This window comes from Amblyraja radiata, chromosome 22, assembly GCF_010909765.2.
Source record: "Amblyraja radiata isolate CabotCenter1 chromosome 22, sAmbRad1.1.pri, whole genome shotgun sequence".
Lineage (NCBI taxonomy): Eukaryota > Metazoa > Chordata > Chondrichthyes > Rajiformes > Rajidae > Amblyraja > Amblyraja radiata.
The window spans coordinates 8,854,127-8,881,770 of NC_045977.1; the positions used below are offsets into that span (position 1 = coordinate 8,854,127).

Genomic DNA, 27,644 nt, shown 5'->3' on the forward strand with positions numbered 1-27,644 from the left:
TGGCTCAGCCTCTACCCCACGTCATGTGCTCTCTGATGTCTCAGGCGTTCATCAGTAAACAGGGAATCCGGAACAATTTGCAGCCTTTCCGGAGTTTGATTAATTGCGCGATTTCGGGGGCAAATTGTACAGAAAATAAACCAACAAGGGGGGGATCTGAGGCGTGAGTAACGGCGCTGCTCGGAGGGTGGAAGAAAACAAGGCGCGAGGCCGAGCAGAGGAGGCTGACCTTGGGCGGGACGACGGCGGCGGCGGCGGCGGCCGGGGAAGCAACTCATCTGATCAGCAGGTGGGTGCCGGCAGAGAGAAAGAAGCAGACTCACAGCGGCGGCCACATTGCCTCCAGCAGAGCAGCAGGCCGTGGACTGGATGCCGTGCGGGTCCCGGCGCCGATCCACGTCGCCCCAGCTCTGGAGGAAAGTCTGGATTCGTTGCTAGGCAGGGCCCAGGGATGGCCATTGCTCCCTGTTGCTATGCTGGGGAATGGGCTTGTTTGTCACTTACAGTACATTACAAATTATTATAGTCACCATAACATGATTTACGGAAGGCTATTGAAATTCATATTATACAGTACAGATTTCAGAAAATTAAATTAAAACAAAAACAGTAACCTCGTCTATTGTGTTCAAGAAGGAACTGCAGATGCTGGAAAATCGAAGGTACACAAAAATGCTGGAGAAACTCAAGTCTGAAGAAGGGTTTCGGCCCGAAACGTTACCTATTTCCTTCGCTCCATAGATGCTGCTGCACCCGCTGAGTTTCTCCAGCATTTTTGTGTAACCTCATCTATTGTATCTGCGGTTCCAGTTGTGAGATTCAAAATCACAAACGCTTTTGAGACAAATTCAGGCAAATAAGTGTTTTTATTAAGTTCATATTCTGCAGAATAGGTGCCTCTCCTCTGACGTCCCCTAGATGCACACCGAGGATCGGGATGTCTTCTATCTTTATACATTTCTTTTCACTATTTTCACACCCATTGAGCTTCTTCCAATCATAACATAAAACCCAGATTCCCACCAGAACGTCGTGGAACGCCCACCCAAACTTCTACTGAAGTATTTCTGTTGCAACTTTTTATCTAGAATTTCTCTCTGTTCTTTCTATCATTACTTTCTATTCTACTAGCAGTCTGGCTTCTGCTGACATCTTATTTCTTTCTAAGTTATATTTTTCTATCCCTAGTCTAAATCAACCATGTCTATTAACTCTTTCCTCACACAAGTGTGGACTACTATATATCGGCGAGACCAGGCGCAGACTGGGCGATCGTTTCGCTGAACACCTTCATTCAGCCCCTTTGGCTCCAGATTGCCCAATACTTTAACTACCTCTCCCATTCCCATACAGACCTTATGTGTTGGAAAGACAGCAGAAGTTGGTTATTCCTTCTCTCCAGAGATGCTGCCTGTCCCGCTGAGTTACTCCAACATTGACCTTTCTGTCCTGGGCCTCCTCCACTGTCAGAGTGAGGCCAAACGTAAATTGGAGGAGCAGCACCTCCATTTCGCTTAGGCAGCTTACAGCGGTATAACTATTGACTTCTCTAACTTCAAGTAACCCTTGCATCTCTCTCTGTCTCCACCTCTGTCTCCCTCTCCGCCTCTGTCTCTGTCTCTCTGCCTGTCTGTCTCTCTATCTCTATATCTATCTCCATCTCTCCCTCCCCTCCCCCACTGTAGTGGTTGTACTAGTTTCACTGTCATCTTGTTGAGGTCCTCTGTCTATACGCGTGCGTCATCTATCCCACAGCCAACAATGGACTATTGTGTGCCCCACATTTCCTTGATTATTGTTGCTTTTTGCATATCTTCCATTCATTTCTGTCTATATCTCTCGTTCCCCTTTCTCAGTCTGAAGAAGGGTCTTGATCTGAATTGTCACCTATTCCTTTCCACCAGAGATGCTGCCTGACTCGCATTGTTACTCCAGCCTTTTGTGTCTGTCTTCAGCAGATTGTAAAATAGTTTTCCTGTCAACTACTATACTCTTGAGTGAATGGAATTTTAGCATGCTGAGAGTGATACTGCTTATGTCCTGCATTGGAAAGGTTATGCGAGAGATGATGTTATTAAATGTTCCCCATGCCTGATCAAACCATTCCCTCTTCACAGAAATTTCCTGTCTTTGTTTGCCATTGATTTTAATCATCCTCCCTGGCATAAAAAGAGCAGAAAACAGTAGAAATGCTCAATAGATCATACAATGACTGTTCAAAGAAAATATTCAAAACAAAGATCTTCAGAATGTAAAATGTGCTGAGAAAGGCCAATAGAGGATATGGGAGATCTTTGTTAGGATGGAACAGTAAAAGGATTAAGTGATGGTATAGTTCAAATGCTTTCTCCAAACAATTTTTAATAGCCTAACAGCTCTAAACACTCTGACTAAAATGAAAGTTACTACAAGTGTTAGATACAAAATACTGGAGTAACTCAGCGGGACAGGCATCTCTGGAGAGAAGGAATGGGTGACATTTCGGGTCGAGACCCTTCTTTAGTCTGTGTCTATCTTCGATTTAAACCAGCATCTGCACTTCTTTCCTACACATTTTGTTTACTAAAAGTGTTGTTTTCAGCTGCTATTTTTGTCCTCAATGAATCAGAAGAGATGTAAAAAATGTAGATCCTGTTTTGAGTGTTAGATCAGGTCTTTTTACTTGAGACTATCTTTTTTTTATCACTATGCTTAAAACGTTGATTTAGCTAGGTTTTCAATCCAATATACTGCCATTGGTACTCGCAATGTGAGCTCTTCACCATAGAAACATAGAAAATAGGTGCAGGAGTAGGCCATTCGGCCCTTCGAGCCTGCACCGCCATTCAATATGATCATGGCTGATCATCCAACTCAGTATCCTGTTCCTGCCTTCTCTCCATACCCCCTGATCCCTTTAGCCACAAGGGCCATATCTAACTCCCTCTTAAATATAGCCAATGAACTGGCCTCAACTACCTTCTGCGGCAGAGAATTCCAGAGATTCACCACTCTCTGTGTGAAAAAAGTTTTCCTCATCTCGGTCCTAAAAGATTTCCCCTTTATCCTTAAACTGTGACCCCTTGTTCTGGACTTCCCCAACATCGGGAACAATCTTCCTGCATCTAGCCTGTCCAACCCCTTAAGAATTTTGTACGTTTCTATAAGATCCCCCCTCAATCTTCTAAATTCTAGCGAGTACAAACCGAGTCTATCCAGTCTTTCTTCATATGAAAGTCCTGACATCCCAGGAATCAGTCTGGTGAACCTTCTCTGTACTCCCTCTATGCAAGAATGTCTTTCCTCAGATTAGGAGACCAAAACTGTACGCAATACTCCAGGTGTGGTCTCACCAAGACCCTGTACAACTGCAGTAGAACCTCCCTGCTCCTATACTCAAATCCTTTTGCTATGATTTGTGGGGATAATGCTGGAAAATTGCATTAAAAGCAATAAATGCTTTAAATACACATCAAAAGAGCAAATCTATGTGCAGTTTATGTTTAATATTAGTAACTTGAATTAATAACTTGAAATTGTATCTCCATTTCAGTCTTCAAATCAGTCAGATTCTGTTTAGTATTAGCATTTTCTCCCTTAATTTGAAATTGGTATGCTTTGCATGTTAAGAGAGCATGAACAATGCACTACTTTGTGCAAGGAAACCATTTCTTGGTTATAAGTGTTTGTTGCTGTTGCCATCAATTTCAGATTTACATATTATCCATGTTCCAGAGTGGCTGCAATAGATAATAGAAGGATTCTAATGTCAAATATTTGTTGAGCAAATATTAGTTGAACAATAGTATAGAAAATTTGGTCTGTGCATGTGTAGAGCATAATTATAGTTCAGTGAAGATCCTTAACCAAATAGCAAAACTCTATTATTTATTAAAAAGTAATCTGAACTAAGTGATTGTATTACAGTTTTGCATCACTAAGCAATTATGGGCTTATGTATACATAAAACAATATATCGTGTGAATTGTGATATAAATTTAGATTATAACTAGGGCCAGCCCTAAACACACAGGTAATTAAGTCACCATATGATTCTGGTCGGAATTGCAGGTATCAAATATTAACATTTGAAATGGATTAGTGTTATAGAACTGAATGCATTATTTTGGGGGTGGTCTGTTGTCTGTGTTGTTTCAGTGAGCAGATTGAGTAATTACTTCCAAATCAGAATGTATTTTCTTCTTTTTACCTATTTGACATTAAATAAAATGTGGGAAAATTGAACACATTTTGTAATTGAACAACTTGGAGTTTCCTTTTTTTTTGGTGAAAATAGAGAGATCAATGGCAAAGGCAATAAAGGCAATGACTATAATGGGAGATTTTAATTTTCTTACAGACTGAGATACAGAAAATATCATAAAGACAGTTAATTTCTGGAGTGTATGGAGTGGAATTTCCTGAAATAGTGGCCTGATTCTTAGCCTCTCAAAAGTGGTAGGTTGGTGTCAGGTCAAAAGTTAAAATAAAAAATGTGAACACAAGTGAGTTTGCCTGCTAGTTTTACAGATATGGTACAAGAGATGGATGACCAACGCATTCAAAAGAAGTGATTATTCATTTATATATGATGAAGAGGCTGTTGTCTTAATTTTAACAGCTATTTTACAACTGACTGGGTTTCCTAGATCTGGAAGAGCCATTGAAGCTGATGTACAGGGAGCTTTAAAAATCATTAGCCCCACTATACCTCTGGTCATTCTTATTCCTGTAAGGCAATATATTATTTCCGAGATGAAGTACACAAAACCAAATGCTGTCCTTCTTAGGGTTGCTACGAGTCAAAATGCATTCCCCCTCATTTGTATTCCATCCTCTTTTTAATTTGAAAAATGTTCTGTTCATGAACCTTGAGTCATTTTACAGATGTTCCATTACAGTTCCTGAACATTTACTATTAATATATTCTAATTTGTCTTTCATTGATTCAAAGTTTATGACACCTGATTTACCGCAGCCTTGCTCACTGGCTTAATAGATTCTGTTCATTTCTAACTTTCTGCTCCAATCTGAGCAACTTATTAGCCCACTGTTGCTTTGAAAAGATACTGTCCACTGGATCCTACTTTTTTTTGTGTTTGTGTAATTCTTAATTGTGTCTCCTGTGTAATTTGTTACATAACTACTTATGTGAAGTTTTTACATTTAGAGATAGATGTATGGATTCTTTGAGTCTGAAGCACAGATTCAGTCTGAAGAAGGGTCTCAACCCAAAACGTCACCTATTTCTTCTCCAGAGATGCTGTCTGACCCGCTGAGTTACTCCAGCTTTTAGTGTCTATCTTCTTTGAGTATTCGTGCTTTCTGTGAGTTTATGCGTTAGTAAACTGGGGTGAATTATTATATCATGAATTTATTTCTCAACCCATTGAAGATGTCATATTTTAAACCTACATTCCTCAAATCAGGTTATTTTGTGGTGTCTATAAGATGTTTCTTCACTTTCAGGATACCTATTCGAGTTTGATGCACATCACTAATTCTAATACAACCTACTCCCTTGTTGGTTTTGAAACAAAATATTTTACATATGTTCTAGAAAACTTTTGTCATTGGAGTTCACATGATGACCAAAATCACTCATTGTAGGCGTAATGTTTTTGCTATTTGTTTCTCCAGTTTCTAGTTACTCTGTTGCACCTGTGCCACAATCAGTAATTGGGAGACAACCTTCACTAGACATGTTCATTCTTTGCAATTCCTGCTCATTGAAAATATAGCCTTTTCAATCGGGTTTCTGGATTTTCTTGCACTTCTTCTTCTTCTTGCGTATGGCGTGCACAGCCTAAAGTTGTAGGACAACTTGTTCTATTTGATTGTGCATGCCGGGTTGATTGCATTAGTCAAAACAGCACGGACCATGTGAAGGTTGCAATCTTCCACCCTGATTTTCTTGCACTCAAAAGCATTCATAGAAATTAACTTTTTGAAATTGATTGGAGTTTAGGTTATATATCAACTTTAATATCCTATGTTGAATATGGGTATCAAGCAGGGCATCAGGCTGATGAAGGTTAGAATAAGGATGAAAAAGAGACAATTTAAAAGAGATGTAAAATGCAGCTGGAACTGTTCCAAATTTTCATTTTTATTAACCTACTTAAACACAAGCTTGAAAAAATTATGCTGTTTGTGAGTACAAATAACTGAACCATTTGTATAATATTTGATGGTAGACACAAAATGCTGGAGTAACTCAGCGGGTGAGGCAGCATCTCTGGAGAGAAGGAATGGGCGACGTTTCGGTTCGAGACCCTTCTTCAGACTGATGTCAGGGAAGGGGGCGGGACGAAGACAGAATGTAGTTGCAGAGTAAGACTAGTGGGAGAACTGGGAAGGGGAAGGGGATGGAGAGAGAAAGCAAGGGCTATCTGAAGTTAGAGAAGTCAATGTTCATACCGCTGGGGTGTAAACTACCCAAGCGAAATATGAGGTGCTGTTCATCCAATTTGCACTGGGCTTCACTCTGAAGAGAATGGTTCAGAGGATTGACAGTACAGAAACATAGCTCTAGTTGCAATTCTTAAATGCTTGCAAAGTGAAATTGTTCACCTCATCATTTTAAAAATGGTGGCTAAATTGTACTTGTCAGAACTTACAATGTGCAAAGTTGGAAACTGCTGCAAGTAAGAATTTCATTGTTCCATTTTGGAACATATGATAAAACACTCTTGACTCTCTAGAGGAATGGGGAGTCCATGTACGGGGGTAACCCCCCCTGACCTGACCATCTTGGTGTAACCCCGTGCTACCTGCTCCATGGTCGGATAGTCGGTGACTAAACTGTCTCCCGCACCTGGTTTGCCAGGTGAGGAGGGGGCTGTGGAACCACAGCAGGACCAAAAACAAGACCTGTCAAAGGGCAGATGAGCTCCTAGCGAGCCAACAGTAGAAGTTGCGATCACTGTCGTACATAGCCTTGTAAGGCACTGCGCCCATTGATGTTTTCAACAATGATAATGATGTATAATCATGTCTCTATGCTACCTTCCCACATTAGCCCCATATCCCTTGTATCTAAAACATCGCTTTCTTAAACATACTAAGTGAGTATACCCAAGGAAATTGTTTTGAACAAGCCAGAGTTTGTGATAACTATAGATAGACACACCAAAGGTAGACATTAGACTGGAGTAACGCAGCGGGACAGGCAGCATCTCTAGATAGAAGGAATGGGTGACGTTTCGGGTCGAGACCCTTCTTCAGATTGAGAGAGAGAGGAGAGAGGGAGACAGACTGGTCGGAGAACTAAGATAATTATATATGTGGCACTGGTATGAAATTTTCAAAAACGAAAGCTGTGAATTTCAAGCCAACTGTAACTTCACTGAATTTTATTTGATTTTCAGCAATTGTGATCGATCATTGTATATTTTTCTTTAAATCCTCTCAACAGAGCATATTGGCTATCTCTTAACAATTCTCTCAGCTGGAAATAAATGATATGCAAGGTGAAATGTCAAATATTGATGGGTTACCGTTATCAAGAGAAATGCAGGATCTACAGAATCGATTTAATACGATGATGCACACTATCAACAGCAACTCAAAGGTATGGTTTCTTTCATGTTAGTTATAATCACTCTGGACTGTTCAAGCTGCGCATGGTGCATGTATCACCCTAAATAGTAAATACATTATGCTATGGAATATTTTATGGCATGAAGTAAGCAAGTAAAGAGGGAAGAAGATTAGACTTTATTGCCTTCCATCACAGTGAGGAATGTGGGGAATTTGCTGTGGTGGATGTTTATGTGAACTTTTATGTAGTTGTGTGTCTTGTTACTTTTTTTTAGTATGGCTGTATGGTAATTCGAATATCACTGTACCTTAATTGGTACACGTGACAATAAAAGGCCTTTGAAACCTTTGAAGTAATTGTTAGCAAGGCAAGATTTTAACACAATAATTCTATTTACAATCATTAGAACATTTGCTGTAAGGCATTCTTATTCGAAACATTGTCGCTTTAGAGTTATGAGGGCCGTTGAATGCAAATAATACTTTTGTAAAAAAGGATGATTCATTATTACAGAATTTTAATTACTTTATTTTAAATAATACACAAATGATACTGTAATATTAAGGAGTATAGATGTCTTTAAAAATATACCTTTATTTTAGAGTCTGAAGAAGGGTTTCGGCCCGAAACGTTGCCTATTTCCTTCGCTCCATAGATGCTGCTGCACCCGCTGAGTTTCTCCAGCTTTTTTGTGTACCTTGCCTTTATTTTAAGTTGGTTTTGTAGCCTGGCTGGAAAGTTGTTTTGAACATGCCAGAGCTTGCATTTCTTGAGTACTGCTGTAGATACTTGGTCATTGAAAGAGATGAATAAATAATTAATATTTGATTGTCAAACACAAACCACATTGCATTCATTTTCTAATGGCCTAATTTAGTACTGATGTGTTAATATAGAAGCATATGAAATGGAATTAAATATGCTTTTGTGAGTGAAAGTCAACCAGATGCTGTGGAACTGTAATTTTTTTATAATACTGTATGTCCAATCTTGCTCTAGCTGAATTTAAACCTGTAAAATCGCATTGTCATAATTCAGTACCACATAAATCTACCATTTGGTTTGTTAATAATTGGAATTTAACTTGTTCAGAACATAGAACAGTACAGCATAAGAATAAGCCACTCGACTAACTATTTCTGTGCCGAACATAACGCCAAGACCATCTTATTTACCTGTACATAATCCACATCCCTCCATTCCATGTGCCTACATATTAGGCACGTGCCGTGAGTAATTACTCAGGGTAGGCGCTAGGCAGTCAGTCGACTAAAAAAAATCGTGAAACCCATGCATGCGCAGAAAATCGTAAAAACTGTACATGCGCAGATCGGTCCTGTAGGCAGTCAGTCGACTGTTAAAACATCTTAATAATCCAGCATGCGCAGATTGGTCTCCTCTCCTGTGGGCATGCGCAGCACCTTGCGCGCAGTCCACGGTGCAAAGGCAGGATTTCAGCTGCCTTTATTGCCCGTTGTAAGTGAAGGCTTGAAGCAGCGTCCACGGCACATGAGTTGAACATAGTTACGTATTACACGTACTGTGGATGAAAGGCATGAGAGAATTATGCCTACCTAAGATCCATTATTAAAATAATAACCATTTAATAATAAATATTGAATTTAGTAAATGAATTGGAAATCTTTACTATTTATATTTAATAAATACCGTTTTATAATTTTAGTCGGAGTAGGCACTGCCTACCTTGCCTACCCTGACGGCACGTGCCTGCTACATATCCATATGTCTATCCAAAAGTATTTTAAATGGCTTTATCGTATCTGCCTCAACTACCTACCACCCCCAGCAGCACATTGAAGGTACTCACAACCCTCTTGGAAAAAAAAAGTGCCCTGCAAATCGCCTTTAATCTTTGCTCCTCTCTCCTTAAAGCTATGCCCCTCTCGTATTTGATTTTGATTCATTCTTACAGAAAAAAGTTTCCGACAGTCCACCCTATCTATGCATCTCATAATTTTGTTCACTCCTAGCAGATGTGCCTGCAACTTCTGGCATTCCAAATAAAACAATCCGAGTCTGTCTAACCTCTCCCTGCAGCTAATACCTCCTAATCCAGGCGTCACTCTGGTTAACCTGCCTGTCGTGATCCTCTCGCAACCATGTTTCTGCATTGGCCACAACATCATAGTCTCAAGCAATGATCCAGGCTCAAAGTTCACCTGCTTTCACAATACTCCTTGCCTCGAAATAAACACACTTTAGCTCATCAGCGTCATCTCATCACATTCCTCAACTCACTGATCCTAACCTCAATCATCCCATCATTCCTTTTTATTTCTGATCTTGTACTCTAGTCAGGGCTGCCAACTCTCACGCATTGAGCGTGAGACTCACGCATTTCACAAAATTCTCATGCTCTCACTTTGATCACAAAATCTCTCACGCTCAAAAATCTGCGGGTGCTGAAAGTTCAAAATAAAGCAAAAATTGTTTTAGAGGTGAGTAAAAACCACGAGGGAAATATCAGGTGAATGCATAGTCTTTTTCCCAGGATATGTGATTCAAGAACTAGAGGGCATTAGTTTAAAGCAGGGCTGCCAAACTACAGACCAGCCGGGTGATTTTGGGGGAAAAAAAGTAGTTTTGTTTCTCCCATGCAAATAGATACATAGAAAATAGGTGCAGGAGTAGGCCATTCGGCCCTTCGAGCCTGCACCGCCATTCAATATGATCATGGCTGATCATCCAACTCAGTATCCCGTACTTGCCTTCTCTCCATATCCCTTTAGCCACAAGGGCCACATCTAACTCCCTCTTAAATATAGCCAATGAACTGGCCTCAACTACCCTCTGTGGCAGAGAGTTCCAGAGATTCACCACTCTCTGTGTGAAAAAGTTTCTTCTCATCTCGGTTCTAAAGGATTTCCCCCTTATCCTTAAGCTGTGACCCCTTGTCCTGGACTTCCCCAACATCGGGAACAATCGGGATGATGCGTACAAATTATCCAGAAAAAGCAGCATACCGGAGGACTGGGAGAAATTCAGAGACCAGCAGAGGAGGACAAAGGGCTTAATTAGGAAAGGAAAAATAGATTATGAAAGAAAACTGGCAGGGAACATAAAAACTGACTGCAAAGGTTTTTATAGATATGTGAAAAGAAAGAGATTAGTTAAAACAAATGTAGGTCCCTTGCAGTCAGAAACAGGTGAGTTGATCATGGGGAACAAGGATATGGCGGACCAATTGAATAACTACTTTGGTTCCGTCTTCACTAAGGAAGACATAAATAATCTGCCGGAAATAGCAGGGGACCGTGGGTCAAAGGAGTTGGAGGAATTGAGTGAAATCCAGGTTAGCCGGGAAGTGGTGTTGGGTAAATTGAATGGATTAAAGGCCGATAAATCCCCAGGGCCAGATAGGCTGCATCCCAGAGTACTTAAGGAAGTAGCTCCAGAAATAGTGGATGCATTAGTAATAATCTTTCAAAACTCTTTAGATTCTGGAGTAGTTCCTGAGGATTGGCGGGTAGCAAACGTAACCCCACTTTTTAAGAAGGGAGGGAGAGAGAAAACGGGGAATTACAGACCAGTTAGTCTAACATCGGTAGTGGGGAAACTGCTAGAGTCAGTTATTAAAGATGGGATAGCAGCACAATTGGAAAGTGGTGAAATCATTGGACAAAGTCAGCATGGATTTACAAAAGGTAAATCATGTCTGACGAATCTTATAGAATTCTTCGAGGATGTAACTAGTAGCGTGGATAGGGGAGAACCAGTGGATGTGGTGTATCTGGACTTCCAGAAGTCTTTCGACAAGGTCCCACATAAGAGATTAGTATACAAACTTAAAGCACACGGCATTGGGGGTTCAGTATTGATGTGGATAGAGAACTGGCTGGCAAACAGGAAGCAAAGAGTAGGAGTAAACGGGTCATTTTCACAATGGCAGGCAGTGACTAGTGGGGTACCGCAAGACTCAGTGCTGGGACCCCAGCTATTTACAATATATATTAATGATCTGGATGAGGGAATTGAAGGCAACATCTCCAAGTTTGCGGATGACACTAAGCTGGGGGGCAGGGTTAGCTGTGAGGAGGATGCTAGGAGACTGCAAGGTGACTTAGATACGCTGGGTGAGTGGGCAAATGTTTGGCTGATGCAGTATAATGTGGATAAATGTGAGGTTATCCATTTTGGTGGCAAAAACAGGAAAGCAGACTATTATCTAAATGGTGGCCGACTAGGAAAAGGGGAGATGCAGCGAGACCTGGGTGTCATGGTACACCAGTCATTGAAAGTAGGCATGCAGGTGCAGCAGGCAGTGAAGAAAGCGAATGGTATGTTAGCTTTCATAGCAAAAGGATTTGAGTATAGGAGCAGGGAGGTTCTACTGCAGTTGTACAGGGTCTTGGTGAGACCACACCTGGAGTATTGCGTACAGTTTTGGTCTCCAAATCTGAGGAAGGACATTATTGCCATAGAGGGAGTGCAGAGAAGGTTCACCAGACTGATTCCTGGGATGTCAGGACTGTCTTATGAAGAAAGACTGGATAGACTTGGTTTATACTCTCTAGAATTTAGGAGATTGTTGGGGAAGTCCAGGACAAGGGGTCACAGCTTAAGGATAAGGGGGAAATCCTTTAAAACCGAGATGAGAAGAACTTTTTTCACACAGAGAGTGGTGAATCTCTGGAACTCTCTGCCACAGAGGGTAGTCGAGGCCAGTTCATTGGCTATATTTAAGAGGGAGTTAGATGTGGCCCTTGTGGCTAAGGGGATCAGAGGGTATGGAGAGAAGGCAGGTACGGGATACTGAGTTGGATGATCAGCCATGATCATATTGAATGGCGGTGCAGGCTCGAAGGGCCGAATGGCCTACTCCTGCACCTAATTTCTATGTTTCCTGCATCTAGCCTGTCCAACCCCATAAGAATTTTGTACGTTTCTATAAGATCCGCTCTCAATCTCCTAAATTCTAGCGAGTATAAGCCAAGTCTATCCAGTCTTTCTTCATAAGACAGTCCTGACATCCCAGGAATCAGTCTGGTGAACCTTCTCTGCACTCCCTCTATGGCAATAATGTCCTTCCTCAGATTTGGAGACCAAAACTGTACGCAATACTCCAGGTGTGGTCTCACCAAGACCCTGTACAACTGCAGTAGAACCTCCCTGCTCCTATACTCAAATCCTTTTGCTATGAAAGCTAACATACCATTCGCTTTCTTCACTGCCTGCTGCACCTGCATGCCTACTTTCAATGACTGGTGTACCATGACACCCAGGTCTCGCTGCATCTCCCCTTTTCCTAATCGGCCACCATTTAGATAATAGTCTGCTTTCCTGTTTTTACCACCAAAGTGGATAACCTCACATTTATCCACATTATACTGCATCTGCCAAACATTTGCCCACTCACCCAGCCTATCCAAGTCACCTTGCAGTCTCCTAGCATCCACCTCACAGCTAACACTGCCCCCCAGCTTAGTGTCATCCGCAAACTTGGAGATGTTGCCTTCAATTCCCTCATCCAGATCATTAATATAAATTGTAAATAGCTGGGGTCCCAGCACTGAGCCTTGCGGTACCCCACTAGTCACTGCCTGCCATTGTGAAAAGGACCCGTTTACTCCTACTCTATGCTTCCTGTTAGCCAGCCAGTTCTCTATCCACATCAATACTGAACCTCCAATACCGTGTGCTTTAAGTTTGTATACTAATCTCTTATGTGGGACCTTGTCGAAAGCCTTCTGAAAGTCCAGATACAACACATCCACTGGTTCTCCCCTATCCACTCTACTAGTTACATCCTCGAAAAATTCTATAAGATTCGTCAGACATGATTTACCTTTCGTAAATCCATGCTGACTTTGTCCAATGATTTCACCACTTTCCAAATGTGCTGCTATCCCATCTTCAATAACTGACTCTAGCAGTTTCCCCACTACCGATGTTAGACTAACTGGTCTGTAATTCCCCGTTTTCTCTCTCCCTCCCTTCTTAAAAAGTGGGGTTACGTTTGCTACCCTCCAAACCTCAGGAACTACTCCAGAATCTAAAGAGTTTTGAAAAATTATCACTAATGCATCCACTATTTCTGGAGCTACTTCCTTAAGTACTCTGGGATGCAGCCTATCTGGCCCTGGTGATTTATCGGCCTTTAATCCATTCAATTTACCCAACACCACTTCCCGACTAACCTGGATTTCACTCAGTTCCTCTAACTCCTTTCCCCTGCTATTTCCGGCAGATTATTTATGTTTTCCTTAGTGAAGACGGAACCAAAGTAGTTATTCAATTGGTCCGCCATATCCTTGTTCCCCATGATCAATTCACCTGTTTCTGACTGCAAGGGACCTACATTTGTTTTCACTAATCTCTTTCTCTTCACATATCTATAAAAACATTTGCAGTCAGTTTTTATGTTCCCTGCCAGTTTTCTTTCATAATCTATTTTCCCTTTCCTAATTAAGCCCTTTGTCCTCCTCTGCTGGACTCTGAATTTCTCCCAGTCCTCTGGTATGCTGCTTTTTCTGGCTAATTTGTACACATCATCTTTTGCTTTGATACCATCCCTGATTTCCCTTGTTATCCACGGATGCACTACCTTCCCTGATTTATTCTTTTGCCAAACTGGGATGAACAATTTTTGTAGTTCATCCATGCAGTCTTTAAATGCCTTCCATTGCATATCCACCGTCAACCCTTTTAGAACTAATTGCCAGTCAATCTTGGCCAATTCACGTCTCATACCCTCAAAGTTATCTTTCTTTAAGTTCAGAACCGTTGTTTCTGAATTAACAATGTCACTCTCCATCCTAATGAAGAACTCAACCATATTATGGTCACTCTTGCCCAAGGGGGCACGCACAACAAGACTGCTAACTAACCCTTCCTCATTACTCAATACCCAGTCTAGAATAGCCTGCTCTCTCGTTGGTTCCTCTACATGTTGGTTTAGATAACTATCCCGCATACATTCCAAGAAATCCTCTTCCTCAGCACCCCTGCCAACTCATCCACCTTATTACGAATGCTCCTTGCATTGAGACACAAAGCCTTCAGGCTTGTTTTTACAACGCTCTTACCCCTTATACAATTATGTTGAAAAGTGGCCCTTTTTGATTTTTGCCCTGGATTTGTCTGCCTGCCACTTTTACTTTTCACCTTGCTACCTATTGCTTCCGCCCGCATTTTACACCCCTCTGTTTCTCTGCTCACCCATTTAAGAACCCAATCACCTCTTATTCTCTGTTTATTATTGTTTTCTTCTTTCCCCCCTACATGTTGGGTCTGAATGCTTTCCTTCTCTGCCTCCTGCCTCACACACCGTCTAATAGCTTTCTCTATTTGAGTCCCTCCCCCCAACCATTCTAGTTTAAAGTCTCCCCAGTGTGATAGGTGAGATACGGCGGTGGTCCCAGCACTAATCCCCCTCCCCCTTCCCCCCTGAGGCACGGCACACACCTCCCACCCTCACCTCCGGCGGCTCTATGTCCGTCGGCCGCCCTGTCCACAGCCCATGGAGTTTTAACCCCGGCCCGGAGTCAGGAGCGGACCGGGTTGGTGCCGTCTCCGGAGCCTACTATGGGAGGGGGAACACCCCCCCCCCCCCCCCCCCCCCCCCCTCGGTCGTTACGCTCCCTCGCAATTTCTCACTCTCAACTCTCACCCAATGTTGGCAGCCCTGCTCTAGTTCTCACCCCCCTGCCTCTCTAGTTTAAACCCTCCCTTAGCAACACTAGCGAACCTCTCTGCAAGGATATTGGTGCCCATCTAGTTCAGATACAATGCATCCTTGCATAGGTCACCTCTGCCCCAGAAAAGATGCCAATGATCGAAAAATCTGAATTCATGCCCCCTGCACCAATTTCTGTGTCACACATTCATCTGTCCTATCTTCCTACTCCTACCCTTACTAGCTTGTGGCACCAGGAGTAATCTGGAGATTGCTACCCTCAAGGTCCTACTTTTTAATCTTCTGCCTAACTCTCTATATTCACTTCACCTCATCTCTTTTCTTGCCCATGTCACTTGCGCCTATGTGCACAATGGCTGCTTACCCTCCTCCTTGAAAATGTTCAGCAACCGCTCAGAGACATCCTGGACCTGGCACTGGGGAGGCAAAGCACCATCCTGGAGTCTCATTTGCTGTCACTGAATCTCCTCTCTGTTCCTCTAACCAGTCTCCTAAGTGCTCTGTCTCAGCTGTGTCTCAGAGCCTGATCGGACCACTGTTGCTGCTACTCCTCCCCCACCACAGTATACAAAGGAACGCACCTGTTGTCAAGGAGAATAGCCCCAGGGGATTCCTGCACTCTCTGCCCAATTCCTTTCCTGGTGGTCATCCACCTATTTCCTGCTTGTACCTAAGGCATGACCACCTCACTGTAACTCCTGTCTGTGACACTCACACTCTCCTGGAAGAACATCCAACTGCAGTTACAGTTCCTTAACACGGGCCATACGCAGCTGCAGGTGTAGTCCTCATGGGCACTGGAAATCCCTCTGACTTCTAACATCCTGTAGGAGGATACCGTACGATTTTGCCTGCCATTTCTATGACACCAAAAACCTAGGAAAAATGACAAAGAAAAACAGACCTGCCATTACCCTTTGCTCAGCCCTCTCACCAAAGCCTTTTGAACTGCTCATTGGATAAAGTAGCTTAAATGAATTAGGAATGTCACACTGAACTCTAAGTTAGAATAGTGTGGCGTCACTTCAAATTCATGGTCCTCCGCCAATGAGTTCCGCTTCGTGATGTTTTTCATTGGTTGGAGCCTGCACACCACGAGTTAAAATGACTTGCTTTTGCACATCTTCAGTAAATTGCGTTATGGTCTATTCAAATATAATATTGAAGAGAAAGCGGAGTAAAATGTTGATGCAAGATTTATTCAGAAATTACATTGTACAAAAAAGGGAGTAAATGCCAATGTGTCCTTTCAGCACAGCTGACCAATACTCAGGAAAATGCCTTTTCTGGTGGTGTATGTAGATTAGATTTATGGAAGGATAAAACAATGGGGGAAATGATCATTTTTCCTTCAATCTTTATTATGTCTGTTTTATCACTTTGTAAATAAGAGATAAATTGTTTCCAGTTTTTTTGGCACATTAAATTAAATTGGAATCTATTAACATAATCTCAATGACTTTATCGTGCTGTGTTTGATTTGCAGGTTGCTGCCTTCATGAGCTCCTCTTTGGGCCAGTACCTGGATGACCATCCTTTCCTTGCCTTATTACTGCTTGTTTTTACCATAATGTCAGCTGTTCCAGTTGGCTTGTTCCTGATCTTTGCAGTTGTTACATCCCTTCTGGCCTGCATTGGTTTCATTGTCATGGAAGGTACTGAAAGCACCAAAACATTTTTTGTATAACATTTGTTTGTGAAAGTAGTTTATAACTATCACACATGTAGGTTAATGGATTTAAACAAAATGGCCCTGGAATTTATCCACTGCCAAATCGCAGTCCATACTTTTTCCCCAGGTATAAGGGAACAGAACAAGTTGATCATCTAGTGTTCAAAAGGGAACTGCAGATGCTGGAATATCGAAGGTACACACAATTGCTGGGGAAACTCAGCGGGTGCAGCAGCATCTATGGAGCGAAGGAAATAGGCGACGTTTCGGGCCGAAACCCTTCTTCAGACTCGAAGAAGGGTTTCGGCCCGAAACGTCGCCTATTTCCTTCGCTCCATAGATGCTGCTGCACCCGCTGAGTTTCCCCAGCAATTGTGTGTACCCAAGTTGATCATCTACATTGATCGTGTCTTTTGAGGCACAGCCACTTTCAGTAAGTCAGTCTTGCGCATTGTATCCCGAGATCGGACCCTGCAACCTCCCTATGGCCTTCAATAGCTTGCAGGCTGTCAGGCACTTTTTAACCGTTCTGACCAAGACATTTGGAAATTATTCCAATTAAAATAATTTATGTAATTAAATACTAACAATTAAGAATGCCAAAATAAATTAAGCACATTGCTTTCTCCACATTGTCGGCAGCCGCAGAATGTGAGTGCCTTCTCTGGTGTAAAGTTGAGGGATGGATGTAAAGTATATCTGGACCCTCACTTCATCGTGTTACTGTGTCATTGGTAGCTGAATGTAGACTGGCCTCAACAGCTGCAGTCAGACATCCAACTTTCAATTCATCTTGGATATCCTCAAACTTCCTGAGATGCAAACAGTTGATAGTCAGCAGGTCCCTTCAAAACCACTAACTGCCAAGCTGGCATGATTCATCCCATTTCAAATACAAATAAACTTTCAGAACTCTCTCTGGGGAAGGGTCTCAACCTGAAATGTAGACTATCCCTCTACAGTGTGCTGCCTGACCTGCGGAGTTCCTCCAGCTCTTCCTTGAACAGAGACCCAATCAGTTCCCCTCAACTACCACTCTCCTCCACCTGGCGAAACGTGTCCTCACTCTTAACAACTTTTTTGATTCTTCTCACTCTGTACGTTAAAGGTGTAGCCACGGGTACTCGCATGGCCCCAGCTATGCCTGCCTTTTTGTTGGTTAAGTTGAACACAGCTTGTTACAAATGCTTCTCGGCACCTTTCCCCAACTCATTCTCCACGGTATCAGAGTTTCCTCCTGCAACTGTGCAGAACTTGTTGATTTCACCAACTTTACTACTAACTTCCACCCTGCCTTCAAATTCACTTGGACTATCTGTGACACCTCACTCCCCTTTCTCGATCTCTCTGTCTTCTTTACAGAGAACAGACTCTGTATTGACCTCTGATACAAACCCACTGATTCCCAGTTACCTTAACTTTATCTCCTCCCACCATGCTTCTTGGATGCCATCCTTTATTCTCAAGTTCTCTGTCTCCACCACATCTGCTTCCCAATTGAGGCTTTCCACTCAAGGACATTTCAGATGTTCTCTTTCTTCAGTAAATGCGGTTCCCCCCCCCCCTCCGCTGTCATAGAGGGATCCCTTACATGTGATTCTCTATGTCCTGCAATTCTATTCACAATCCCTTCAGACAGAACAAGGATAGAGTTCTTCTGGTCCTCGCCTTTCACTCCACCAGCCTCCACACCCAATATACCATTTCCACCACCTTCAACGTGATCTCATCACCAGCCACATATTCTCATCCCTAACCCTTTCTGCTTTCAATGGAGACATTACTTTAGCAACTTCTTGGAATGCTCTTCCCCATCCCACCTATTTTCCCAGCAACCATAGAGGATCTACTACTTGTCCATACCCCTCTTCTCTTCTGTCTAGGGACCCTAGCAGCCCTTCCAGGTGAGAAGGTTTATGTTCACCACTTCAAACCTTGTCTACAGTATTCGGTGCTCCCGATGTATCCTCCTTTACATCAGCGAGGCCAAGCATAGACTAGGTGACTGTTCTGCTGAACGCTGGCGCTCTATCCACCAAGGCGTGCTGGATCTCCTGGTTGCTAACCATATTAACTTCCTTCCCCTTCCCATACTGACCTTTCCATCCTTGTTCTCCATTTGCCAGAGTAAGGCCACACACAAACTGAAGGCCTCCCTGCCCCCTTTCTTTTCTCTTCCCTTCCCTTCATTCTGAAGCACATCCATTTCTTGTACTATCAATCACCCTACTCATTTTCCCTATTCTATCCCCAAGTTCCCCATTTCCCTTTCCTCCCCCCCCCCCCTTTCCCCTCCCCTCCAGCTATACATTTCACTCTTTTTCTATTTAAATTTCTTTTTTGTCTCCTTTTCACCTCCATCCTTTTGTCAATTACTCCACCTATCTGTGAATCAAACCCCCTATCACTTGCTAGGGTTTGTTCTGCCTCCATCTCTTTTCCAGCTTCCCCCCCCCCCCCACCCTACTTCCTAGGTCTGAAAAAAAGGGGCCTGAAACATTTTCTATCCACTTTGTCCACCAATCCTTCCTGACCCACTGAGTTCATCCAACAGTGTTTTATTTTGCTCACATTCCAGCATCTGTAGTCTTTTTTGTCATCACTTTCAGAACTATGTGTTCTTTTATTCTTTAATAATTTAGTGATTGTTTTGAAATTCAATCAATAAAAACAAAGGAATTTACATGGATCAGTATCTATATGTTGAGGCAATGAATGAGCTTTCATCATGATAAATGCACACCATCTTCAACTATTGTGCTGCAGCAAGTAAGAATGTCATTATCCCATCCGGGACATATGACAATAAAACACTCTTGAACTACTTAAAGTGAAGATACCTGGTAGCAGAGAGCCTCTTTATGTTTGTTTTATTTTTCCTGCAGTTTGGTATCCATTGTTTAGCATTGTATGTTAAGATTCAAATGTTTAAATTGATTTTGATAAAAAACGTAAATAACTTAATTGAAATGTAGAAACTCCAAGATACGACGTCAATATTATTTCATTTCAAGTTCACAGCTAGACATTGTAATATGGAGTCTGTGTTTTATTGCCCAGTATGTTTTAACAATCAAGGTAGCATCTAGTGTGGCATGTTAATATTTTGACGCGACAAACACCAGAGCAGCTTTCCATATACGATAAATTATCTAGTTTTGATTTTAAAAAGTTTTATAAAGATTTTTTAATCATTTCACTGGCATGTTATTTTAGCAAAAATAGCAAATTGTAATTTAGATGTAATAGCATCTACAAATTAGAAAAATACAAAACCTTATCTATTTGGTCTCCAATACTGATTGCTCGCAATGATAAAAATAAGTGTTTCTCGCATTTTGTTTTACTTGTGCTCCAGGCCTGATGCTGTCAATTGGCGGAGTGGTCCTCCTTTGTTTTCTATGCGGGATGGTTCTCATTTCATTGGCCATCTCTTCTCTTCTGGCTATTTGTTATTTTACTTTTTCCACAACAATGAATTATTATCACAATGCAAGGTAAGAACATTCCATTGATATTTAAAATGTCATTACATTTTCATGAAGGAATTTAACATTCATTATTAGAAGAGTGAACTAATTACAGAATTAAGCTAATTGTAGAAATAGGTTTTCTTGGGTACTATTAATTTTAAGCAACTACAATATTTCATTGTGGCTTTAACAGGTACCCAGTTGTAATATGGTTGTGAAAACCCCTTTGTTTCTCTGGAGATGTCATGCATTGATATTTTCAGATCACATCTCTGCCAGAAGAAGGAATGTTTTCCCATTGTAGGACGACAGATGGCACAATGGGCTAAGTGTTCGGCTGGCGACCGGAAGGTAGCCGGTTCGAATCCCGCTTGGAGTGCATACTGTCGTTGTGTCCTTGGGCAAGACACTTCACCCACCTTTGCCTGTGTGTGAATGTGTGTGAGTGATTGGTGGTGGTCGGAGGGGCCGTAGGCGCAGATTAGCAGCCACGCTTCCGTCAGTCTGCCCCAGGGCAGCTGTGGCTACAGAAGTAGCTCACCACCACCGAGTGTGACTGAGGAGTGTATGAATAATGCGATGTAAAGCGCCTTGAGTATTCTAGAAAGGCGCTATATAAATCCCATCCATTATTATTATTATTATTGTTATTTCTTTGTTAATGTTGGTAGAAATAGGGCTGGTATATTTAGTGTGAAAATTATAACAGCTTTTATATATTCTTAAAACCTAAGGAACAAAGTCAAATTTTCCTTTTCTCTCATTTCCCATATTTCCTTATGATAAGAATGATAGTAATTGACCTAATGAGTCTAAGCAGCGGCGAGTGCAATCCCGTTGATCCCATTTCTACTACTTGATTAACAATCTATTTTCTGTGACAATTCTTCTGCCACCCATCCTCAGTGGAGGCAATTTACAATGTATAATTAAGCTTCGAGTACATCTTTGAGATGCGGCAGGAAATAGTTTGTTAGAGGAAACCCATGCAGTCACAGAGAGAACATTCGAGCTCCACACAGCACCAGAGGTCAGAATTGAACTCGGGTTGCTGGACTTACTGTGCCCTCCATAATGTTTGGGACAAAGACCCATCATTTATTTATTTGCCTCTGTATTCCACAATTTGAGATTTGTAATAGAAAAAATAAGTGCACATTGTCAGATTTTATTAAAGGGTATTTTTATACATTTTGGTTTCACCATGTAGAAATTACAGCTGTGTTTATAAATAGTCCCCCCCCCCCCCCCCCCCCATTTCAGGGCACCATAATGTTTGGGACACACGGCTTCACAGACGTTTATAATTGCTCAGGTGTGTTTAAATGCCTCCTTAATGCAGGTATAGGGGGGTTGCACGTAAGGTCACTGGGTCATAGGGCTTGACGCACGGAGCTGCTCAATCCATCTGAAGGACATCCGTAACTTCAGGTATATGTTATTAATGCAAGAAACGTGTACTTTCCTACCTGTTAAAAACCACCAAAATGTTGAATTTTTGCGCTGAAAAAAATTGTGGAAGTCGGGGTAAGTGTGAGAGACAAGTACCCAACTTTAGAATTCCAAAAGTGAAGTGAAATGAAGGTATAGAGAAGCGAGAGCTGAGGGACAACAGCAGCTAAAGTGCTTGGTAAACATTGGCCGTGCAGATATCGGAATTGAAAATATTGGGAATTATCGCGTTTGCTCACTGCATTTCATCAACAGTAAGGCATTATTGGTGTTTTTTCTTGATTCCTTTGGTATCTAAAAAGTCTCAGATGTGATAAATCTGGCTGTAAATTTTTCTTGAGATGCGTTATCATTTTGTATGTAAAAACCCACTTGAGAACCATGGGCGATTTTAAAATTTTACAGCCAGATTTATCACTTCTGAAACTTTTTAGATGCCAAAGGAATCAAGAAAAAACACAAATAATGCCTTAGTTGATGAAATGCAGTGAGCAAACGGCCAATGTTTGCCAAGCACTCTGGCTGCTGTTGTCCCTTCAGCTCTCGCTTTTATCTAACGTCATTTCTCCTCACTTTTAGAATTCTGAAGTAGGCTAAATGTCTCACACGCTTATCCCGATTTCATAATTATTTACAGCGCAAAAAGTGACATTTTCGGCGGCTTTTAACGGTCCCGCTACGCTGGAAATAATGTTAAGTGCCTACCTGCAGTTCATCGCGTGTACTCCATTTGGAGTAGCGTAGCAACAGTACGGGTCATGGGTCGTGACCCGACTGCCGTGAAACCTCCCTATAAGAGAGCTCTCAGCACCTAGTCTTTCCTCCAGTCTTTCCATCACCTTTGGAAACTTTTATTGCTGTTTATCAACATGAGGACCAAAGTTGTGCCAATGAAAGTCAAATAAGCCATTATGAGACTGAGAAACAAGAATAAAACTGTTAGAGTCATCAGCAAAACCTTAGGCTTACCAAAATCAACTGTTTGGAACATCAGTAAGAAGAAAGAGAGTACTAGTGAGCTTACTAATCGCGAAGGGACAGGCAGGTCATGGAAGACATCCACAGCTGATGGCAGAAGAATTCTCTCTATAATAAATAAAGAAAAATCTCCAAACACCTGTCAGACAGATCAGAAACACTCTTCAGGTGTGGATTTGTCAATGACCACTGCCTGCAGAAGACTTCATGAACAGAAATTCAGAGGCTACACTGGAAGATGCAAACCACTCAAAAATAGGATGGCCAGCTTATAGTTTGCCAAGAAGTACTTCAAAGAGCAACCACAGTTCCGGTAAAAGGTCTTGTGGACAGATGAGATGAAGATTAACATACCAGAGTGATGGCAACAGCAAAGTATGGAGGAGAGAAGGAACTGCCCAAGATCCAAAGCATACCACCTCATCTGTGAAACACGGTGGTGGGGGTTTTATGGCCTGGGCATGTATGGCTGCTGAAGGTACTGGCTCACATCTTCATTGGTGATACAACTGCTGATGGTAGTCGCATAATGAATTCTGAAGTGTATAGACACATCCTATTTGCTCAAGTTCAAATGCCTCAAAACTCATTGGCTGGCGGTTCATTCTACAGTAAGACAATGATCTCAAACATACTGCTAAAGCATTTAAGTAGTGTTTCAAAGCTAAAAAATTGTCAATTCCTGAGTGGCCAAGTCAACCACCCAATCTGAATCCAATTGAGCATGCCTTTTATATGCTGAAGAGAAAACTGAAGGAGACTTACACCTTAAACAAGCATAAGCTAAAGATGGCAGCTATACAGGCCTGGCAGAGCATCACCAGAGAAGACATCCAACAACTGGTGAAGTCCATGAATTGCAGACTTCAAGCAGTCATTGCATGCAAAGGAATGCAACAAAATATTAAACATGACTACTTTCATTCACATGACATTGTTGTGTCCCAAACATTATGGTGCCCGGAAATGGGGGGACTATGTATAAACACTGCTGTAATTTCTACATGGTGAAACCAAAATATATTAAAATGGCCTCTATTAAAATCTGACAATGTGCACTGTATTCACATGTGATTTTTCTATTACAAATCTCAAATTGTGGAGTGCAGTGGCAAATAAATAAATGATGGGTCTTTGTCCCAAACATTATTGATGGCACTGTATCTTGCAGCAGCACGATTGCTGAGCTACATTATTAGCCAATAGCAATATAAGGCTCCAACAGCTTGACGGGAGAATGTGAAAAAAAATAGGCAGGTTGTAAATCAGGCTTGCTATTTCACCGTCTCCCATTTTGTACTATTATCCCAAGAACAACTTTGACTGGGTGAGGAAAAGTCAGAAAATTTAATTTTAAAAGCAGAAGACATCCGAATTTGATATATTGAATGGGACTGTTTATGGTCAGATTGAGATCCAATACCTAATTTATATGCTTAAAAACAACCAAAATAATTTTGCAAGGACAGGTAAATATTATATTGAAAATTATTTTGTATGACGAGTTCAATGTTGTAAATTGCACATTCATCCTATTATCTATATTTCTGCTCTGTAATGATTGAAGAAGTTAATAATGGAAAAGTCTGTAGTGATAGTTATTGAATGTCAGGGATAGGTGCCTGGGTACTCTCTTGATGGTGGTCACATATGATACTATAGTGGCACAAATGTTTCCTGCCACATTAGTTTATATCAAGATGTTGTTGGACACACATATGAAGCATTTCACAATTATCAGTGAATATCCCTGCTTCTGATCTTGGAATGGAAGTTGGGACATTAATGAAGCAACGGAAGATGGCCGGGCCCAGGACACTGCCCTGAGGGACTCCTGCAGTGCTGTCCAAGGACTGGGTTCATTGACTTTCATCAACTAGAGTAGTTTTCTAACCATTAAAATGTTTTCCCCTTGATGCATATTGACACCATGCCACCCAGTCAAATTCTGACTTACTATCAAGGGCAGGCAACCTCTTCTTGCATCTGGCATTCAGCTGTTTGCAATGAGGTCATGAGCCAAGTGAGATTCGATTCATGTAAAAAAAAAGACAATGTACTGGAGTAACTCAGTGGGTCAGGCTGCATCGCTGGAGAACACGGATAGGAGACGTTTCGGATCCAGAGATGGCGAAGTCCCGACCCGAAACATCGCCTATCTGTTCTCCAGAGATACTGCCTGACTGAGTTACTCTAGCACTTTGTGTTTTATTTTGTGAACCAGCACTGCAGTTTCACGTGTCTTCAATTCATAGCACATTGCCTTTTATCACCATTTTAATTCAGAAATTAGGCAATTACTGAATTTAACAACAATACTACTGTTCAGTTCAGTTCAAAACTTGCATAATTCTATGCTTTTATAACCAATGTTAATTGGGAAAATGCTGGAAGCAATCAGCTGATCAATCAGAAACAGGCAAAGCTGATATTTAGGTTAACTTCAGGTAAGAAATGTTAATCATCTTTACATGGATGCTTTTTGACCCATTGAGTATTTTTTTGGTTTTTATATCATCTTTGACAGTAACATAACTTTTAAGTATTGAGATAAAGTCAACGTGTTTGCAATTGAGGGAAATAAGGATTTGTTCTATACCTCATGCTGAAAACATTCATGTTGTAGATTTATCTATAAAGCATTTATATTGTATAAAGCAGCACACTTAAGGATATTCTTTCTTTTTACTAAGCACTGCAAGTAAGAAAGAAGAAACCATCAGCCCTTCTGCAAACATGTGTCCAGGCAATACTGAATCGAAATCCACTAAGACGGAATAGATATGAATACACAATTTTTGCATTAACTATTTATGAAAAGCAATTCTATTTTTCTTTATGAAGAGGGCTCTTTATGCATTGGAATAACATTGCAATTTTGTTAACATCTCAAGCAGTTATGTTTAGTTTTATCATTTTTGTCCAGTTTAATACTGCTGCTTTATATTAATATTTTAAACTGTTATTCCATTGAAATCAGTAGCAAAAATTCCACTAATTTGCTGTACAATAGTTTGAAGCAAGTGGCAAACTGATATATAAAGAGGTGAAACTGATGAAAACGGGACCAGACCAGTACAGTACAGACCAGTAGGTCCTGTTGTCTGCTTAGTTTAAAGAGGCTACAAAATGAATGAGAAATCCAACATTAGTGAGGAATGCAATTCTGGGTTGGTGGAGATTGCATTTCAATTTCTATGTACCTAATCTCACATTGGGCCTTATGATCATTTTGTAATATTCTCTGTAAAAAGCAGAATTCATAAAATGTTTTTGACTGACATTAATACTTCAAGTTTATTTGTAATGCAATAGTTAACAAACCTATTGTTTATATAACCTTTATTTTATATAACTTGGAATTAAAGTTGCAGAGTGAATAATAGTAATTTACCTATAAATGTAAGATTTATTTGAAACCATGAATTTCATGTTACCTTTAGCAATGAATTTTTTATATTTAAATTTGAAACATTTCAAAAACGAGTATCGTTTGTCATATTCTTGAAGTTGCATTAAACTCATAAAAGCATAAAGAGTTAGATTCTGGCCATTGTTCCAAATATCTTTCAACAAAATATCATGGAAAGACAAGAGACTGCCCTTCAGCACTGTTTTTGTTGCTTGAGATTCCAGCATTTGCAATCTCTTTCTCTGGAAAATAAGAAGGATGGGTTACTTAAAATTTGAGAATTCAATATTTGTGCCACTGGGTTGTAGGCTACCTATGTGGAATGCTGTTCTTCTGTTTGTGTGTAGACTCACTCTGGCAATGGACAGAGTGGTTGGTGTGAGAAGGGGAGTTATCTGTTTATTTGCACTTTATCAGTTTAATTATTCATGTGTGTATATATTTATTCAATGGTATATGGACACACTTATCTGTTCAGTATTCGTGCCTACTATGTTCTGGTCTGCTAAAGCAAAGCAAGAATTTCATTGTCCTATCAGGGACACACGACAATAAAATTCTCTTGAACTCTTGAACCTCTTAAAATGCCCTGCAACCAGGACCTACATCATGCTTTGGTAAGTTTTCCAAAATAAATGTGAATGCAATAATGGCTTTTACTTTTTAGGGATTGTTATCATGGTATCAACTGTTTACACGGTGTAGCAGTGCAGGGATTAGGTTTAATGGGAAGGATATTCAAAAGGGGCTGAATGCAGACAAGCAACGAGCTAGTTTTGCATGTGACTGGAATTTAAATGAAAAGTTGTGTTGAATAATAGTAAGATTAAACGAGAACTTACCAGTTCGAAGTTTGATCTGTATTTTATGAGGAGTTACGATGAGGGATTACGTGAAGAACCAGTCCAGCACGCATGCGCGACATACTTCAAAGCAGCGTTGTGGAATCACAGGAAACACAATAATTGAAATAAACATAGTAAAGAAAAGGAGAACTAAGATACCAGATGATCTCTATAATTGAGGGTGGGAGCGGAGGGCACGTAATCCCTCATCGTAACTCCTCATAAAATACAGATCAAACTTCGAACTGGTAAGTTCTCGTTTAATCTTACTATTTTACTTCGGAGTCACGTGAGTGACTACGTGAAGATTTTAAAGCTCTGTGATTTCAAACCATGTAACAGTTCATACTTCACTCGCTGCCGAAGTCATTCAAGGGAGGAAGTATGTTATCGTAATCAACCATGAATCTGTTTGTAAAACAATAATGGTATTTATTAAACAATAACAAAAATAAAAATGCTCCCCCGGGCTTAAATTATATATTTGCAGATTCTAAAACTCATTCTGCAAACGATACAGGTTCTGCCAGCGGCTTATTGTAGAACGTTTGGAACGTTTTCTCCATGGACCACCCCGCTGTAGCCAGGATGTGGTCCATTGGCACGTCCATCCTCTTAGCCGCCGATATGGAT

General features: G+C 41.1%; 1 protein-coding gene across 1 annotated transcript; it reads left to right on the forward strand.

Annotated features, from left to right (window-relative positions):
* Window positions 1-26,239, forward strand: ldaf1 (lipid droplet assembly factor 1). The gene is made up of 5 exons (XM_033040328.1): window positions 1-289; window positions 7,397-7,552; window positions 16,666-16,834; window positions 20,210-20,348; window positions 25,448-26,239. Exons 2-5 carry the CDS (start codon window positions 7,445-7,447, stop codon window positions 25,533-25,535), a joined length of 504 nt encoding a protein of 167 aa, XP_032896219.1. The 5' UTR covers window positions 1-289; window positions 7,397-7,444; the 3' UTR covers window positions 25,536-26,239.
* Window positions 26,240-27,644: the final 1,405 nt, after the last annotated feature.

What these genes read in the sequence shown, in the direction of transcription:
- ldaf1 (XM_033040328.1), top strand. Translation starts at nt 7,445, where the DNA reads ATGCAAGGTGAAATGTCAAATATTGATGGGTTACCGTTATCAAGAGAA. An exon ending in TGGTTTCATTGTCATGGAAG is followed by an intron (nt 16,835 to 20,209) that starts GTACTGAAAGCA and finishes CTTGTGCTCCAG; the next exon opens with GCCTGATGCTGTCAATTGGC. An exon ending in AATTATTATCACAATGCAAG is followed by an intron (nt 20,349 to 25,447) that starts GTAAGAACATTC and finishes CTTTTTACTAAG; the next exon opens with CACTGCAAGTAAGAAAGAAG.